Here is a 17,343-nt window from a genome sequence, read left to right as displayed (position 1 = left end):
TCTTAAAATAATTATTTATTTACAACACGAAACATAAGACGAAATAAAAATCTACGGAGTGACATGTTGAGCGCTTCATGGTTCGATCGCTTCTCCCCCGATTTCCCGCGTGACAATCCGATGGCGTCGGCTTTACAAGTGCCGCCATCTGTGAGATAAAATACAAATCGAATCTCACCACATGTGCAATTATAAAGTGGCAATTAAAGTCACGGTGGATAAGTTCTCGCTCCTCCTAAAATACCAACATCTACGATGTAAAACATACACAGTAAGGATTCAATTATAACTGACGAAATGATTTTGATATATCAACATATAATTAATCCTATTAAAATCTAAATTATTCATTCAAACGTTTTTAATTTCAATTCAAACAAAAAATTGTACACTCGACTTTAAATTTTCTCCAAATTTTCATTTGAAGGCAATATTTTTATTTAAAGGCACACAATATGGTGATATATCAGTATATTGTGTATCTGATATATATCTCTATCAGGTTCACGGTATAGATGTATGTCATGTTCAGGATATAGAGCTATGTCTTCTTTGATAGATCTATATCAGGTCTATATCGAGAATCTGATATAAATCTTTGTCAGGTTCACGGTATAGATCTATGTTTTTAAAACTATATTAAAATAATTTATTGCCCCAAGTTGTTGTCCTTCAAAGTAGAGATTATTCACATGGAATCAAATACATATTCGGCTGAAAAATTAAAGACTTGATCGATTAACATCATAAATAATTTGCACCATATAGGACGAGATCGTTCTATATCATAGTTATGACATCTGATATTCCTCTGTCATTTCAATATATAACGATATGGTCAAAATATTGTACTATATCGTTGTGCTACTGGGGGGTTTTCCTAGGAGCATGTTTCCCGTGCCACGCGCAACGTGATTCGCCCAGCGCGACACGCCGTCAACTCACCAGTAAGAAAAGCAGCATGACTGTTTTCCTACAGAGCGCAATACGCCTGACGACAGCGCTTTACGTCGGGCGTGATTGGCCGACTGCTTCTGGAGGAGTCAAATGCGTCGTGCGCCGCGGTTTTGCCGATATTCTCTTCACTCTTGTGTGTTTTCTTTTCCTTCCCTTCAAACCGGAGCATGCAGACGACAGAGTAGCTGATGCCAAAGCCATAATACTTTATATAGCCGCCCTGATCTGATGCGCCTCGCTACGAAAACACAAACGCGTAGCGTGATTATGTAACACGTTTCTGTCGGAGCGAAATAGTCTAATTCGGTTCAGCTGAGCAACAAACCTATTCCTAGAAGTAGGTTTTCTGTGCTGCGCAACGTGAATCACCCAGCGCGACACGCCGTCCATTCACCAATAAGGAAAGCAGTACGACTGTTTTCCTACAGAGCGTAATACGGCTCACGACAGCGCTTTACGTCGGGCGTGATTGGCGGACTGCTTCTGGAGGAGTTAAGCGTCGTGTGCCGCGCGTTTTAGCGATCTTTTTTATTTTCGTGTTGTTCTATTTCCCTTCCCTTCAAAGATAGAATAGCTGACGTCAAGGTCATACTATATAGCTGTCCTAGAACTCCTCAATACACTGTATATGAAGTCGTCTTAAGCCGTCCTGAGCTGATGCGCCACGCTTGGAAACACGTGATTATGTAACACATTTCTGCCGACGCGAAATGATGCAGTTCGGTTCACGCGGTGCAAAAAGCCTACTCCTAGGAAAACCCGGCTTCAGGGATGAACGCTCGTTACGGGATCCCAGAAGAAAGAAACCTATAGTCTCTCATGGAATCTCGTGTGTGGATGGATAGAGACTGTTCTTCCCTCCTTTTTTTGCCTTCTTATTTACGGCAACCGATCTACGAAACAGATTCGCTTTCCCCACCTTGTTTTTAGTACTTTGACTACAGCGCGGCGTGGAAAAGATACGCTTGTCGTCGTCCCTTCTCCAATGGAACTGAATTTTTTTTTTTTTTTTTTTAGTAGCGAATTGTGATGCGAATAAAACACGTCAAAAAGGGGAGGGAAAGCAGTGACATTTTGCGGTTTCTCGGAATTCTCGTAGTGAGATTTTGGCTGTAAACAAAAGGGAGGAAGAGATAAAATAGGAATAGTAGGACGATTGCGGCGAAAGTAGGAAAATAGGAGGACATTTCTAAAAAATAGGAAAAGTAAGAAAAATAGGAGCACTGCGAGGTCTGCTCACTTTTGCCCTTCCTTGCTATAACAAGGTTTTCCGTAATGCCCCAGAATAGTAAGAACCATTCTAAAGCACTGAATAGGCAATGATAAATTTTTGTAGCTTCTCGCAACATCTCTAGGAGAAACAATGCACATTTTGAGCACCACTGTTCTAACCCATCGCTTGACAATGAGTCATTACCAGTTGAAACTTCTGAGACAATTTTTGCAACCTTGAAAAGTTTGATGGCTGTGACAGTGTTCTAATGATAACATTTCACCCATCTTTTTCTTCTTTGTTTCCTCGCAACCATGGTTTTCTTTCAAAAGCTGCAGGATTTCGTCGGATTCCTTTATTGTTTCTTTATTATTGTGTTGAAAGTAAGTCTTAGTCATTATTTTTCAGTTTTTTTTAGCAAGGTTTCCATCACGTATGCTTCTGCAGGCCAGTAACTGATATTTCTCACCGATTTTTTTTTTCGCCCACGTTTTGGAAAATGAAAAGGGAGTCATTCTTATTTTCAATGAGACATTGAAGCAACATTTTTTATTAGCAAAGGTGACATTGTGCTATTGGAAAGGTGAAAAAATCACTGAGTCAAGTAATTTTTTTGGTCATTATTAACCAGAATTATCTGGTTTGTAACCATGTTCTAAAGACAAACCCTAGCAATCCAAACTTTTTGTTAATGGAAACAGGTCGCAGTCCCAATTAGTTTGTAACTGTGCACTATAACCCCACTAATCCACACTTACTTATATAGATGTTTTTAAGTTTTTTAGTTTATATTTGGTGTGTTTTTTACAGAGGTGAAGTTTACAGTCGAAATGCAGTTGCAATTAAGGCAACTAAGAAAGCAGGCAAAGGATTTGCGTTTAGAGGTTAGAAACATCAGAAGAATAGCTCAGTCACAGTCAGTTACAGCTCGAGATACTGTGCGAGAAACTTGTGTCAGAATCAAGGTTGGTTTTTCTTTTTCCCCCCATTGTTCATATAAAGTTTGTCTACATAGAATCAAATATCCTATTATTACAAATGTTCACTATATCTAATCCAAAAAGAAAATATAGATGTGCAATATATGAAATTGTAAAAAATATTAGGATAGTTGTATTCAGGGGCGTAGCCAGAAATTTCGTTCGGGGGGGGGACCACTTTCATTTCGGGGGGGGGGGACCAAAGTGACAGAACAATGGATTTGGCCATCTTTTTCCCTTTTTTCGGTCATTTTCTCATTTTTCGGGGGGGGGGACCAGACCCCCAAAGTCCCCCCCCCCCTGGCTACGCCCTTGGTTGTATTTATCCAGTTAACTGTGATTTAAAAATATATATATATATATATATATACACTCATTGCCATAAAAATTTGCGCACCCAGAAGAAGTCGTCAAAATGAAATGAAATTTTACACATGTAAGTACGTTGATATAAGTAAGTGATTAGAAAATCCAAGAAAAAGGATCATTTATTGCAGAAATAAGTACAGATGAACAGAAGTTTTAGTACTCTGTTGGACCCCCTCTAGCGCGAATGCACGATGTGATACGAGCGGGCATTGAGGCATACAAGTTCCGTATGATGTCCTGAGACATCTCGTTCCACAGTTGCTGTAAATGCGCCTCTAGTTCGACAAACCTCGTAGGGTGTCCAACTTGCCGTTCCAAATGATCCCAGATATGCTCGATTGGTGACAAATCTGGGGATAGAGCAGGCCAGGGAAGGGTGGTAATGTGGCGGAGGCAATCTTGTGACATCCTTGTTGTGTGTGGCCTAGCATTGTCTTGTTGAAAAACGGCTCCTGGGAGCCCTGCCATGAGTGGCAACACATGTGGCTGAAGGATGTTATGGACGTACCGCTGGGCTGTCATTGTGCCATGGATCAATATTAGGGGTGACCGTGTATCGTAAGCAATGGCACCCCATACCATGACACCAGCTGTGGGAGCGGTGTGTCGCTGTAAAGCGAAGGCAGGATTGAAGCGTTCACCATGGGGCCTCCACACACGAACACGATTGTCATCACTGCTCAAGTTGAATCTCGATTCGTCGCTGAAGACGACCTTGGTCCATTCCGTTGCAGTCCAATACCGTCGTGCTCGACACCACTCCAAATGAAGGCGTTGGTGGGTGGGTGTCATTGGCAGCACACGTAATGGGCACCGCGATACCAGATGTCCTTCAGCCAGGCGCCTTGCGATGGTTTGGGAAGACACAGGGGCCTGTAGTGAAGCTGCTGCCTGTGTCTGGATAGCGCCAATGAGGCAGTTGGCTCTACGCGTGCGTTTCGGATGATGTGACGGTCTTCTCGACGACTGGTCTGTCGAGGGCGTCCTGAACCTGGTCGCCGTATAAATGACGTCTCTTCTGTCCACTGGTCCCATCACCTCCTCACAGTAAAATCAGAACGGCCTAGTTGACGAGCTACTCGCCGAGCTGACCACCCAGCTTCCATCATCCGGATGATTCTTCCCCTATCGAACTCTGACAACTGCTCATATGGTCTTCGACAGCAGTGTAACGGCATGTCTACCTCAGCATTTCCTTTCCAAACGATTAAATACACTCCAGCAAGCTCTGCTTACCTGTTTTATACTCCAAGGAGAACAAAATTCAACTCCCTCTAGTGGCATTACGCAATGCGCAATCACGCTGCATTTCTAATCATTTGCATATCTGTCCGACATGGACCTTCAGGCCAACTTTCGTTTCGATCCCACAATTATTTCTTGGTGCGCAAATTTTTATGGCAATGAGTGTATATACACTATCTACCAATAAGTATTTGGACACCTGTGATAGAAAAGAAAAACTAACTTTATTCAAAATCAATAGTAGGTAGAGCCTCCACGAGAGGCAATTACAGCGTGAACCCTCCGGGGCATACTTTCCACAAGTCCTTGTGTGACGGCTAGTGATATTTTCTTCCACTCGGCGTGGAGAAGACACGTCAGTTCCTTCACCGATTTTGGACGGGTAGGGCACCCCTTAATTCGGCGATCCAACTCGTCCCAGAGGTTCTCGATAGGGTTCAGGTCTGGGCTCTGGGCAGGCCAGTCCATTCGATGAACCCCATTGGCACCATACCAAGCCTTGGTTAACATCGCAGTATGACAGCTGGCATTGTCGTCCTGGAAGTAACAGGGGTCCACCCCATAAAACTGCCACAACGTAGGAAGCACATTGTCATCCAAAATAGTGCAGTAGGCATCGGCGTTGAGCTTACCATGAATGGGGACCAAGGGTCCCAGTCCATACCAGGAGAAACACCCCCAGACCATAATTCCACCTCCGCCGAACTTGACTGTTGGCACAATGCATTCTGGCAGGAGACGTTCTCCAGGCAGACGCCAGACCCAGACCCTGCCATCCGAACGGTAGAGGGTGAACCTTGATTCGTCGCTCCAAAGAACCCGTTTCCACTGATCTACGGTCCAATTTCGATGTGCTTTGCACCACATTAACCGAGCAACGCGGTTGGACTTTGTGATCAAAGGCTTATGGGCAGCAGCACGACCATGAAAACCAATCAGATGTGCTTCCTTACGGATGGTATTCATTGAAACAATACTCCCAGATGCCTGTTGAAACTCCTCCCGGATGAGGGCCATCGGTTGGGTGCGGTTCTTCCGAATTTCTCTGGACAGCACCCGTCAGTCTCTATCTCCCAGTTTCGTTGGTCTGCAAATTCCGACAATCACAGCTCACCTTCCACTTCTTAATCACATAGGCCACTGTCGATTTTGGGTACTTCAGCTCGCTAGATATGTCCCTTAAGGATCGGTCATTTTTGCGATACCCGATAATTATACCTTTCTCGAAATCAGAGAGCTCTGAACTGCGCGGCATCTTGCATGCGACTAATGCCGATGTTGTTTCCTACACGATATATACCGGCAGAGGGCGTGACGTATCTCATGACCGCAGATATCGTCATTTGCATAGGTGTCCAAATACTTATTGGTAGATAGTGTGTATATATATATATATATTACAAGTTAATTTGAATTATAATTATAGTATCTGCATTTCTAGTGTTTTTTTTCTCAGTTCTAATGAATGATTTCTTATTTCCACAATCCAACAAAGTTGTATCCTTTGTTTGGGGGGGGGGGGGATTGAAGGACAAACATCCTATTCCCTGGAATGTTAAAACACCCTATGTTGTAAGTGCTGGTGGTAATTAGCCCTCAGCATTTTATCCAGCTTTATCTACTCCTCTAATTCCTACATAGAAACACTCCTTCTGTAGTAGTGTTCTCTAAGATTGTCATGAAAGTGGTCCATGCCTAAAATGGACTTGATGAGACAAACAAAAAGAGGATGGATATATAGAAAGATAATACAGCGTAGTGAATCGTTGGCAACACCACCTTGCTGACAAACAACGTGTGCATAACAGCTCTTTTAAATATTTTAATTTAGTAGGCAAATTATTGACAAATCGTGCTTGGAAGGATATCTACTTTAATAAATTTGAGTACAAAGTACTTAAAAATAATAAAATTACAATAATAAAACATTAAATAATAGTTTAAAATACTGTGTGAGGTTGAAACGTGCTTACAAATCTCGGAATAACAAAAAACACTGGTAGTAACATCTATGAGCAAAAATCTTCAACTTACACGATATCAAGTATAAAAAAACCATTTGAAATCAAAAAATGGAGTCACAAAATGCAAAAGTGGTGGTGTAGACAGAAATGAGGTTATGAAATGTAAAAAATTTAAAAAATTTCTTCATCCTGTCTGTGTGAGAATAGCACAGATTGTTCACCGAAGAATATCCAAGGGGAAAAAATATGCTTATTTGTGCTCGCTATGTAAATCTGATGCAGAGACAGGTGAAGTGCAGCAAAAATCATCCAGCACAAATGCAAGATTGGAACAAATGGAGAAGGTCGTAGAGAAGCCTTGACAGGAAATGAAAGGTACTTTTCACGTGGAAATTCGAATCTATCGACAAAGCAAAATGAAATTTGACTGATAAAACAAAGTAAATTAGCTACAACTCATAGTGTGTAGAAGATCTTGTGGAAAAAAATGGACAACATGAAATCATATATCGAATATGTAAGCAAACAGAATCAATATATAAAGTTAGAAAACCTCAACCTGAAGAAAGAAATGAAGGACCTAAAAGCCACAGTGAATTAGATGGAAAATAAAAGTAAAAAAAAATACTATTGAAATCAGAGTTCCTGAAGTTACTACTGAAAATGTGTTGGAAATCGTTTAGAAGATAAAGTAAGAAATAAATGTATAGGAGAGTACTGAAATAGAGAATTTATACAGAGTGAAAATGAGAAATGCAAATAAAACAAAACCAATTATTGTTCGATTTACAAGTGAAGCCTTAAAGACAATGTGGATACAAAAAGCAAAAATGCACCACCTCACTGCAAGCAAAATAAATTGGAATTTTGCATCAAGCAGAATTTATATTAATGAAAATCTCTTCCAAGAAAGTAAACACCTGTTTTTCCTGACCAGAAAATTCAAGAAGAATAATAACTTCAAATATGCATGGACGAAAGATAAGAAAATTTTGCTCCAGAAGTCTGAAAACACCAGGATCATAAGAATTACAGATGAGGAAGACCTCAGAAAAATACTTAGTGAAAAACAATGAAAATAACCTGATTGACTATCAACAAGAGAAACTTTTTTTGGTTATTACAACTTATTCTTTACAATAAGAATAATGGCTATTTATCATGGCCATTATTCTTATTCTATTTTTCCTAATACAGTCAAACCTTGTTAATGAGTCACTCTTTGGAGAGCAAAAATATGACTTAGTAAGCAGAGTGACTCGTTAAACGGAGTAAGCCATAGCTAAGCCAATTCCTGCCTGAGGACAATTGGGATTTCCCAAAAGTGACCCGGTAAGCAGAGTGGCGTGTTAACCGGGTGACGTACTAACAAGGTTTGACTGTAGTTGGTAGTACTTTCCCATTAGCCACAGTTATACCTTATTAAATTCACCATCTTCCTCCCCTCCCCCCGATAATTTTTGCTTAATTTGGGTTTGGTTAAATCCCCATAATTTTACTTAGAATATGGTAAGAATTTCTTTTCTCCATCCTCATCAGTCGCCAAACGTTTGATTGAAAAAAAAAATTATGTCTGCAAAAACACATCTTACAGTACTACCTCATTTTTTCAAGTTACTTCTTAGCTTCCACTACTTCGTAGCTCAAGCTACTACTGAATTTTTTGAAATTCCGAAAGGTTGGGTCGCGCTGGGCGAGAATCAGGGGCGCCGGGCCAGGGCGCCACCCAGAGAATATCCGGAAGGCGCCCCCAACCCTCTATCCAAGACTACAGTCGCCAACAAGCTCCATGCACGGCCCTCAGGGCATCTCAATAAGCAGCCACCAGGAGGCGCCCACAAGCCCGAGCAACAGCCCGGAGCACCCCCATCCAGACCCCCGTGACCCAACCGCAAAAACCCCTGGATTTTAATGACAGAAAAAATATACAATATATACATATACACAATATGCATCACACAGTCATCTATTTACACGTGACAGATCCGCCCACGCGACAGCTGCCCCTGTAAGGCGCGGAGTCTTTATGTGTTCTGTTCGTTTTCAAAGTCCGAAGACTCCTCCTCTGTGGAAAGTGCCCTGCAGTTTCTTGCTCTTTGCGATCGAGGCGGCTTTCCGTCGGGGATGAATGTTCTCTCGTCTGTTGTTATCCTCTCCATCAATCTTCCAATTTTTTCTTTTCGGTCAGTTCTTTTTAACAACTCGGCTCTCCAAAGGGCCAAGTTTTCTTGTGTAGGCTTCCCGAAGTGAATTTTCTTGGTCAGTGGGCATTCAGTGGCATAGTGCAGTGGTGTTCCCACCATTCCACATCTGCAGGCGTCTGTACCCCGAAGGTGAAATCGCTTGAGGTATGCAGGGAATGGCCCATGTTCTGTGAAGAACAAGATCATTGCTCTTGACCACCCCTGATCCTGGAGCCTCACCCTCGGAAGTACCTGGTGGACCTTTCTCCCTGTTTTATCGTTGCTGTCCCACTGCACCTGCCACTGCCTTAGAAGATGTTGTTTTATCTTTGCCTTCGCCCAAGACCTTGGAAATGGAATATTTCGATTGACTTCTGGTCTTTCTGTTGTTGCTTTCGCAAGAGCATCAGCTTCCTCATTACCCCAGTTCCCCTCGTGGGCTTTAACCCATGAGAGGGCGATACCGGGGTTATTAATGAGAATCTTCCTGACTGCTCTTGAAGCGTACGTTTTGGACAACAGATTTGTGACTGCATGCAGCGAAGAAAGCGAGTCCGTGTATATTTTGACTGGAGGGTTTAATTCCTCTGCCTTCCTTGTTGCCTCTAGAAGAGCCAGCATCTCTGCCTGGAACACGGAAGCCTCTGCGTTAAGCTTATGTGCCCACTTGCTGATTATTTTGTTGCCTTCCGTAAGGACATAGGCTGCTGCAGTTCCGTCTTTAGTCTTTGAGCCGTCCATGTAAATTACTATCGGCATTAGCTGTTTGTCATGGTGTAAGCTGATCTGTATGTCTTTTACCTCTACTGCTGGGTGTGAGGACCATCCGATCTCTCTCTGTTCAATTTGCGAATGCTCTATGCGCTCGTTGTTGACTGTGATAGGCCGATTGAGTCTCGTCAGCAGTACCATTTTTGCTTCAGACTCTATCCAATGCCCGAGGGGGGCCAGTCCTGTTACCACCTGTAGAGCGTTTGTTGGTGCCGTGCAGTATGCCTTGGTGATATAGAGGAGAAAGCCCCTCTGAACCGAGTCTAGTTTTTTCTTTACTGCCTTGGTGAGCTTGGAACCCCAGACTGGGGCACTGTAGGCCAGCATCCTCTGTATCACTGATACATATAAGGTGCGATGCATGGCACTGGTTATGCCCCATCTTGAGCCTGCACAGCTTAACAACTGTGGGAGAACTTTAATTATTTTATCAGCTTGTAGCCTCACGTGTTCCCGGAATTTGAGTTTCGGATCTATGTAGACTCCTAAGTATTTGAGAAGGTCTGTATGCTCCATAAGAGACCCATCAATAAGGAGTCCTGATGAAGTCTTGGACGATATCCACAGATATTTTGACTTTTCTGACGCCACCTCGAGTTTGTGTTCCGTCATCCAGTTGTTGATCTGTTCGAGTACTTCTGACGCGAGCGTCTCCGTTCTACCTTCCGTGGGGCTGCTGACCAAGATGGCAATATCATCAGCGAACGCCTGGACTTTCACGATTTAATTTCCCCGGCCTGGCCATCTCATCTTCAGAAGGTGGTCAATTACAGCGTTCCAGAGCGTTGGACCAGAGCAAGATCCCTGTGGACATCCTTTAGATAGCCTATGTGTCGCTAGTCCTGCTGTAGTCTGAAGTGCCACTCTTCTTCCCTGAAGAGTGTGGCACACTATTTTGGCAAGCTGTTCTGGTATAGGCATATCTTCGAGTCTTTCTCTGATGATGTTATGTCTCAGTGCATCGAACGCTCCTTTAATATCCAAGGAAATGAGCGCAATATCCTGTTTTTTCGCCCTTTGTTTGACGATCACCTCCTTAATAGCCAGGAGGGCTAGTTCTGCAGAACGTCCCTGTCGAAATCCGAATTGGTTTTCATTCCACCATCGTTTTGTCTCTGTGTGATAAGTTATTCTCCGAGTTACAATTTTTTCCAAGACCTTTCCAATGGTAGGCAGAAGATGTATAGCTCTGTATGAGGTGATGTTGTCAGGATCCTTGCCCTTTTTGAGTATAAGAAATATTTTCCCCAATTTGAAGTGAGATGGAAATATGCCCAGCTCCATGCATTTGTTGAACAAAGTTCTAAGCAGTTGGGGAAATTCTTTGTTGATGGCTTTCAAGAGCTGATTATTTTTAGCCATCGTGTCCCGGGGCCTTCTTGTCACTTAACCCTTTTATGATTCTTGTTATTTCCGCCTTCGAAATTGTCGGCTCTTTTGTTGTCTCTTCGCCTGATGTTGTGGCACAAACTATCTGACCTGGGTCTTGATGCTGATCTGTATCATTCTCCGGAAATAATTGTTTTAGCTGTTCTTCCGCAGCCTTCAATATCGGAAGGTTTTTTCCCACTGGCATAATCAACTGTGGGTGCCTCATTCTTCTCCTCACCGTTGCCTTATAAGTCGTCCCGAAGGGATCAGTCGCGTCTGTGCAGAATTTCCGCCAGCTGTCCCTCTTGGTCTTTTTTAGAGCTTTGTAGTACACTTTTCGATATTCTCTGTACGCCTGACAAGCTGCTATCTTTGTTTCCCCAAGGGCCTTTTTGTATCATTTTTTCTTGGCTCTGAACTTTTTTCGCATAATATCAAGTTCTTGATTCCACCATGGAGTTACTGTTTTATTAGGTTGCCTTATTGTCTTGAGCTTTTTATCAGCTGCCTGTTTGATTTTAGCAAAAGTCTGGTCTACGGCTTGCTCTAACTCATCCTCGTTCCTGGCCTGTTGGAGCATTTCAACTAGCCGTGTTATGTCGGGTTTGATGTGTCGAAGAAAGTTGTCAATTCTCCTACGTGAATTAGAGTATTTGGCAGTTGGATCCGATCTGGGTTTGTCGTAGATCTGAATGATCAGGCACTTGTGTACACTGAGTTCCTCCTCATGATCGATTGACCAGTCTATTGATTGATTGACCGATCCAGTGGAGCATACTCGTTGGCTAATGTGACATCTGGACTCCCCTCTTTTCCGTCATGGTGATAAGTTGACTCCCCATTGTTTAAGATCGATAGATTCATAGATCTTATGAAATCCAGCAGCTTTACACCTCTGGGTCTTGTCAGTTTGTAGCCAAGCAATGTGTGTGCCCCATTGAGGTCTGCTCCTATGATACTAGGTACTCTTCCCGCACTTTTGATAATCGCCTGTAGTTCGATTGTTGTATGTTTGAGTCTGGCATATGGGGAGGAGTACGCCGAAGTGAAAATGTACTCATTGGAGTGAAGGCTGATTTTGATTGCTACACTGTTCTCAAGGACTGAGAATGTGGTGCCTTGTATTTGTCCATTTGGAATAACAATAGCCGCTTTGCAGTTGCGGGAGCTCCATCTAGCCCATTTGCTCGGTATTCCCTTCAGTATGTCGTTATGCGCCCATGGTTCCTGCAGAAGGGCAATGTCTATCTTATGCTCATCTATGTATTTTATGAGCTGGAATGTCATTACAATGCATCGATTACAATTGAATTGAAGGATTTTTATACCTCCTTGGTCTCCATCTGATTTAGCCGTTGTTGCAGAGGAATGCCCATGTACTGCTACCGGATTCTGTGGACCCATTTGGGTACCATTGTTATTCATTTTTGTTGTTTTTCTTGTTTAAATCTTCAAAAGCGCCTTACTTGTGATCTTTTCTGTTTAACGACTCCTCCTGAATACCACTGTTCTTATCGGCTTTTCATTTTCCGGTCAAGTCCTGCCTGGTATTGTTACCCGTATATTTGTCGCTCCACTCCTTTCGGTGTCGTTGGTTACTATTCGTGAAATTACTTGGTAACCGTCGTCTATGTTACCCTTTTCATCTTTCCTGATGAAGGGAAGCTGTCTGCATCCTCGTTTATTTAGGTCTTCTCTACCTCTTTCGAAGTCTTTATATCCCGAGGTTGCGTGTCCCGCGCTTTTGTTCCAGTTCTTTCCTTGTCGATGTACCTCTCCTCTGCCTTTGTCACTGAAAAAAGTTGTTCTCCACCATCTCTCTCTTCTGATGTCCATTCTTTGCCATCTGCCAGAGGTTTCTCTTTTGAAAACTGGGCAACTTATCGCTGAAGCACTGTGACCAGTTTCGAACCTGCTACCTTTTTCCTGGTTGCTCAGCAAGCAATTGATGCACCTCTGTTTGTTGCTTTGACATCTTGAGGTCTCATGTCGTTCTGCACATCGTGCACATCTGGGGTCTCGGCTGGTGCAGTCCCTAGCGTGATGCTTCATCGACTGGCATCTAAAGCATCTCGGGGAGGGCACGAACCTCTTGACCCCTACTCTCTTTCTTTTCAGCCACATGATTCCCTCATCCAACATTTTTGTTAGTCTTTTGTTGACATTCACCTCCAGAATTATGTGACTTTGATTTTTTGCTTGTGCCCGCAATTGGAATTTGTACTCCACCTCCTCTTTACGTTGTTCCAGTTCCGTTGCCGTGTTATCCAACAGCTCTTGGATGTCGTCTTCGCTATTAAAGTTTTTAACCATTAGAAGCTCTCTTCTGGGTCTCGGCGGTCTGATTGTCATCACGTCGTTCAGTTCTTTTATGTTGAGTATTTTGCCTGGTAGTTCCTTGGCATCTTCTTCTTCACTCAAATCCACTGCATACCCTCTCTGATTCGCAGTATTTTTCCGGTTAACTCTAGTTTGTCTTTATTTAGCCTAAGGACCAGAGGAAGATCGTCTTTGTCTTCCAAATTTCTCGGGAATAGCAGTAGTGTGTGGACTTGTGCTCCTTCTCTTGCCACTCTTTCATATGATGCTGTCTCACAGTCTCTCGCATCGAAAGGGTTTGCCATTGCCAGAAGTTTTTTCTGGATGTTTGTTAACGCTGTTTTGGGCTGTTCATTTTCTGCTGTTCGAAGTGATCTTCCATTATAGTCAGCCCATTTCACTCTTCTTTTACCTTTAATATGTGATAACACCTGATTCTCCTCTACTATCTCTCCTTCTTCTATGGGTTCTTGCATCTCTATCTCTGAAGCTAGCCCCATTGTCTTTTCTGATTTTTTGTTTGACTCTTCCGTCTCTTTTCCCTCGCCAACTTCCTCCCTTCCTGTTGAATGTTGTTGATTCATCTGAGTTTTTTCCCCATTTACATTCAATCCATGAGTCTTCTTTTGTCTTTGCTTGGCACGAAAATATTATGTCTTACTCCCCATCGTGCCCAATCCTCCATTCCGGGGCTTTCAGTTTTCCTTGATATGTTCATTTCCTCGTTGAGTCTCGGGAAATCATTATCAGCTGTTTGGGTGCCTTGGCTAAATTTAACCACCCTTATCTCCACCTGTATTCCTACATGTCTTGCATGTCTTTTCTCTGGATCCGTCCCCCATACCATATCGTAAGTTGTCGCCTCGTCCTCACTCTGCTTGTTCCTATTTGTTTTTATGGCTGGGATCTCCTCGTGCTCTACCTGTTGTTCCATCTTTGTATTGTTATCTGTTCTGTCCTTCGATTCTGTTTCTCCCTTATGAGTCACCTCAACTTGGGCTTGCTTGTTTGGTAAGCACGTTCGCCTTGTTTCCTGTTCCTCAGTTATTGTAGAGATATCAATATCTCTTTCAAGCCTGATGTCTTTGTCGTCTGCTGGGGTGCTAGTCATTCGTTCAGATTCCCCACACGCTTTTGCCATATCTATAATATCACTGATAAGTGATTTAATGTCACTGTGGTACTTTTGTGGCATCGGGAATTTCCCATGGCCCGTTCTTTCTGTTAACAAGTTCCAGAGTTCGTTGGCTGGTTCAACATCAAAGTTATGTGAGCCGCTGTCTTCTTCCTCGCTTTCTTCTTCTGCCAATTCTCTCTTGCCGCTCTCCCCTGATGTCGATGACCAGCTTGCGCTGAGGTTCCAGGAAACTCTAGAACCCTGTGCATCTTGCTCTGTTGTGTTGAGATTATTTTTGTCGTAATCTGATGTTGTAGAGGATGGCTCTGGTTCAGATGATACTGAGATATCCCTACCTCCGTCATTGCAGTCTCCGGAGCTCCATCTCAATGCTCTGGGTTTCGCCCCCTTGTTGTATTCCCCGTCATCAGACATGTTGAAATGTTCGCAGAAACTCCGGATCCCCGAGCTTCCTTGTGGCTGACCCTCTTCTTGTTGATGCTTCTGGCTTTTGTTAGTCGTGGGATACTCCTGCTGCCCTGTGTGATGGCACTAGTTTGTGTAACCTGTCCATAGTAGCCTCTGAGCTGAGATTATGCTCTGCTCCCAAGATATAGAAAATATGCTGTATAGAAAAGTTTATTGTTCCGACTCAAAGTTTATACCAGCTTTGCTCGTCTGATTCCCACCTGAATATTCCACTGAAAAAGTCTTCTTCGGCACAGATGTTCGCCCCTGGTGGATTTTGCAGATAGTCCCGATTTTAGAAGAGAAATATGAAAATGCACAACAAATACGGGACAGTGTAAGAATTTATGCAAATATATAAGTATATATGAAAAAGAAAATTGAACACTAAAAAGAAAACATTTGCAGTAGAACACAAAAAGCTGAACATATTTGTCAACCGTTTCAACATATTCAAAGAATTTTTCTCCAAGGTAAAAAAGTCTCAAAATGCAAAACATTGTTATAGATATTCAGAATATATACCAAACCATCCGGTAATGAAAATATCTGGCCATTCTATGATACTTCCAGCCCACTATTCACTGAAAATTATCAGTCCATGCTCGTCTGAAAAATATCAGTCCATTCTGTGCTGACAAACATCAGCCCTCGTTACCAGGAAAGTATACCAAACCATTCTGTAGTAAAAAAATATCCTGCCATTCTATGGTAATTACAGCCCACTATTGACTGATAAATATCAGTCCATTCTCCAATGAAAATATCAAGCCATGCTCTGATTACAGCCAATGCTCCACTGTGAAATATCAGTCCATTCTGTACTAACAAACTAAGCTATTTTTTAATTTGATGTTCATGAAACACCAATCCTGGAAATGTCTCTCACAAACACGAGCATTGGCATCTAGTTTCTCAGCAGAAACCCCTATGAGTTTCGGGTTGTTACAGGCAGCTACCTATTTTTGACACCTACAAAGGAAAAAAAATTGTACATGAGAAATCTATTTTTCATTAAGGAAAGTAAAAAAAAAATAATAAAAATGAAAACTTATGATTACAACAGTAGGGTATGAAAAAAATCATGATTTTTTTTCAAACTATTATTTTGATTTGAATTAATTATTTTGTGAACTAAAAATCAACTGATTGTTTACCAAGAAAATCTTGATATTTATTGAAAACTTTTATTTCCTCATCTTATTTTTCAAATTTAACTAATTAGTTTTTCTTATATATATTTAGCATATCTTCTATATTTCTTTTAATTGAGAAGTTTCTGACTATCACATTCCCATATCGTCTCCTAAAGCCAGAACCACGAATGTCCAAAATTCACCCACTTTTTGTTATTAGAAAGTTATTTTGCTTTCTGATCACATTCACATTTCAGGCAAAACTGAAATGCATATGTGTATACTATCGAAACACGCCACAAAAAGCATTTTAGGAAAATAAATTCTGTTGAGTAACATGAGCAGAGTGAACATTAAAATGTCATTTCTTACGTTTTTTTCCCATGGACTTTCATGCTTTGACGACAAAATTTTACATATATACCACTAGGTTATTTTTACTTAAACTATTCAACTAAATTCCGTTGTTCAAATCACCCAAATTTTATGTCATAATTTTAACCAGTCTACTCTGCAGAACAGTATGAGACTAATGTCATTCCTCGATACTATTTTTATGTAAGCAAGAATTTTTTTTGAAATTTTTTTTCAGAGAAATATAGCTTGGTTTTTTTATAGCAATTTATAGTTAACATATTTTGTTAAAATAGTTTCATGAAAATAAATGTGAATTTTAAACAAATCTTAACTCACTTCACAAATGTGAATTTTTTTTTTATAATCTGAATCAGTTGTTTTCCTCTTTGATCAGATGAAATGATTAGGAGTTAGGACACCACAGAATTTGAAATAGGGTCGACATGCCCTGGAAAAGTGAAAGAAACATTATTATTGGACCTGGTTTTCCAGGTACAAAAATAGCTTCTACAAAATTTATGTGGTCTACATATCTTTGTGATTCAGGGCTTGACTGACAAACTATAACTATACTCCACATGAATGAAATTACAATGTTTGAAATTAAAAAATTTCAATGAGTACCATAGTATTTTTTAAAATTTGTGTACAAAATAATTTCAGTTTTTTATGCCTTTCCAAGCAAAACTTTTGGAAAATTTATCCTTTTTTTAGAAAAATTATCCTGTTCCAGATTGAAAATCTAGGACATTTTTTTTCTCATGACCATAAACAGAATTATTTTCTCCCAGAAATAGGAAATATTTTTTTCTTACATTTGTTTGTCACATTATACATGAGCTTTCCCAGTATCATTATCCCCCAGTATCTTTCCCCTTCAGTGAAATTTCGCG

General features: G+C 41.5%; 1 protein-coding gene across 7 annotated transcripts in view; it reads left to right on the top strand.

Annotated features, from left to right (window-relative positions):
• Positions 1 to 17,343, top strand: part of LOC149086509 (coiled-coil domain-containing protein AGAP005037-like) — a 758,714-nt gene that overhangs the window by 583,529 nt on the left and 157,842 nt on the right. For all 7 annotated transcript variants that reach the window (XM_089255964.1, XM_089255963.1, XM_089255967.1 and 4 more), the window contains one exon: positions 2,981 to 3,135. In XM_089255964.1, the coding sequence (XP_089112090.1) occupies positions 2,981 to 3,135 (155 nt within the window). The remainder of the gene's footprint in view (positions 1 to 2,980; positions 3,136 to 17,343) is intronic.

The sequence above is a fragment of the Pholcus phalangioides genome, unplaced genomic scaffold (assembly GCF_987345545.1).
Source record: "Pholcus phalangioides strain wild (caught in Gottingen) unplaced genomic scaffold, Ppha-v1.0 ptg000004l_1, whole genome shotgun sequence".
Lineage (NCBI taxonomy): Eukaryota > Metazoa > Arthropoda > Arachnida > Araneae > Pholcidae > Pholcus > Pholcus phalangioides.
Note: the sequence above shows the minus strand (reverse complement) of the source record. Positions and strands in the feature narration are given on the sequence as shown.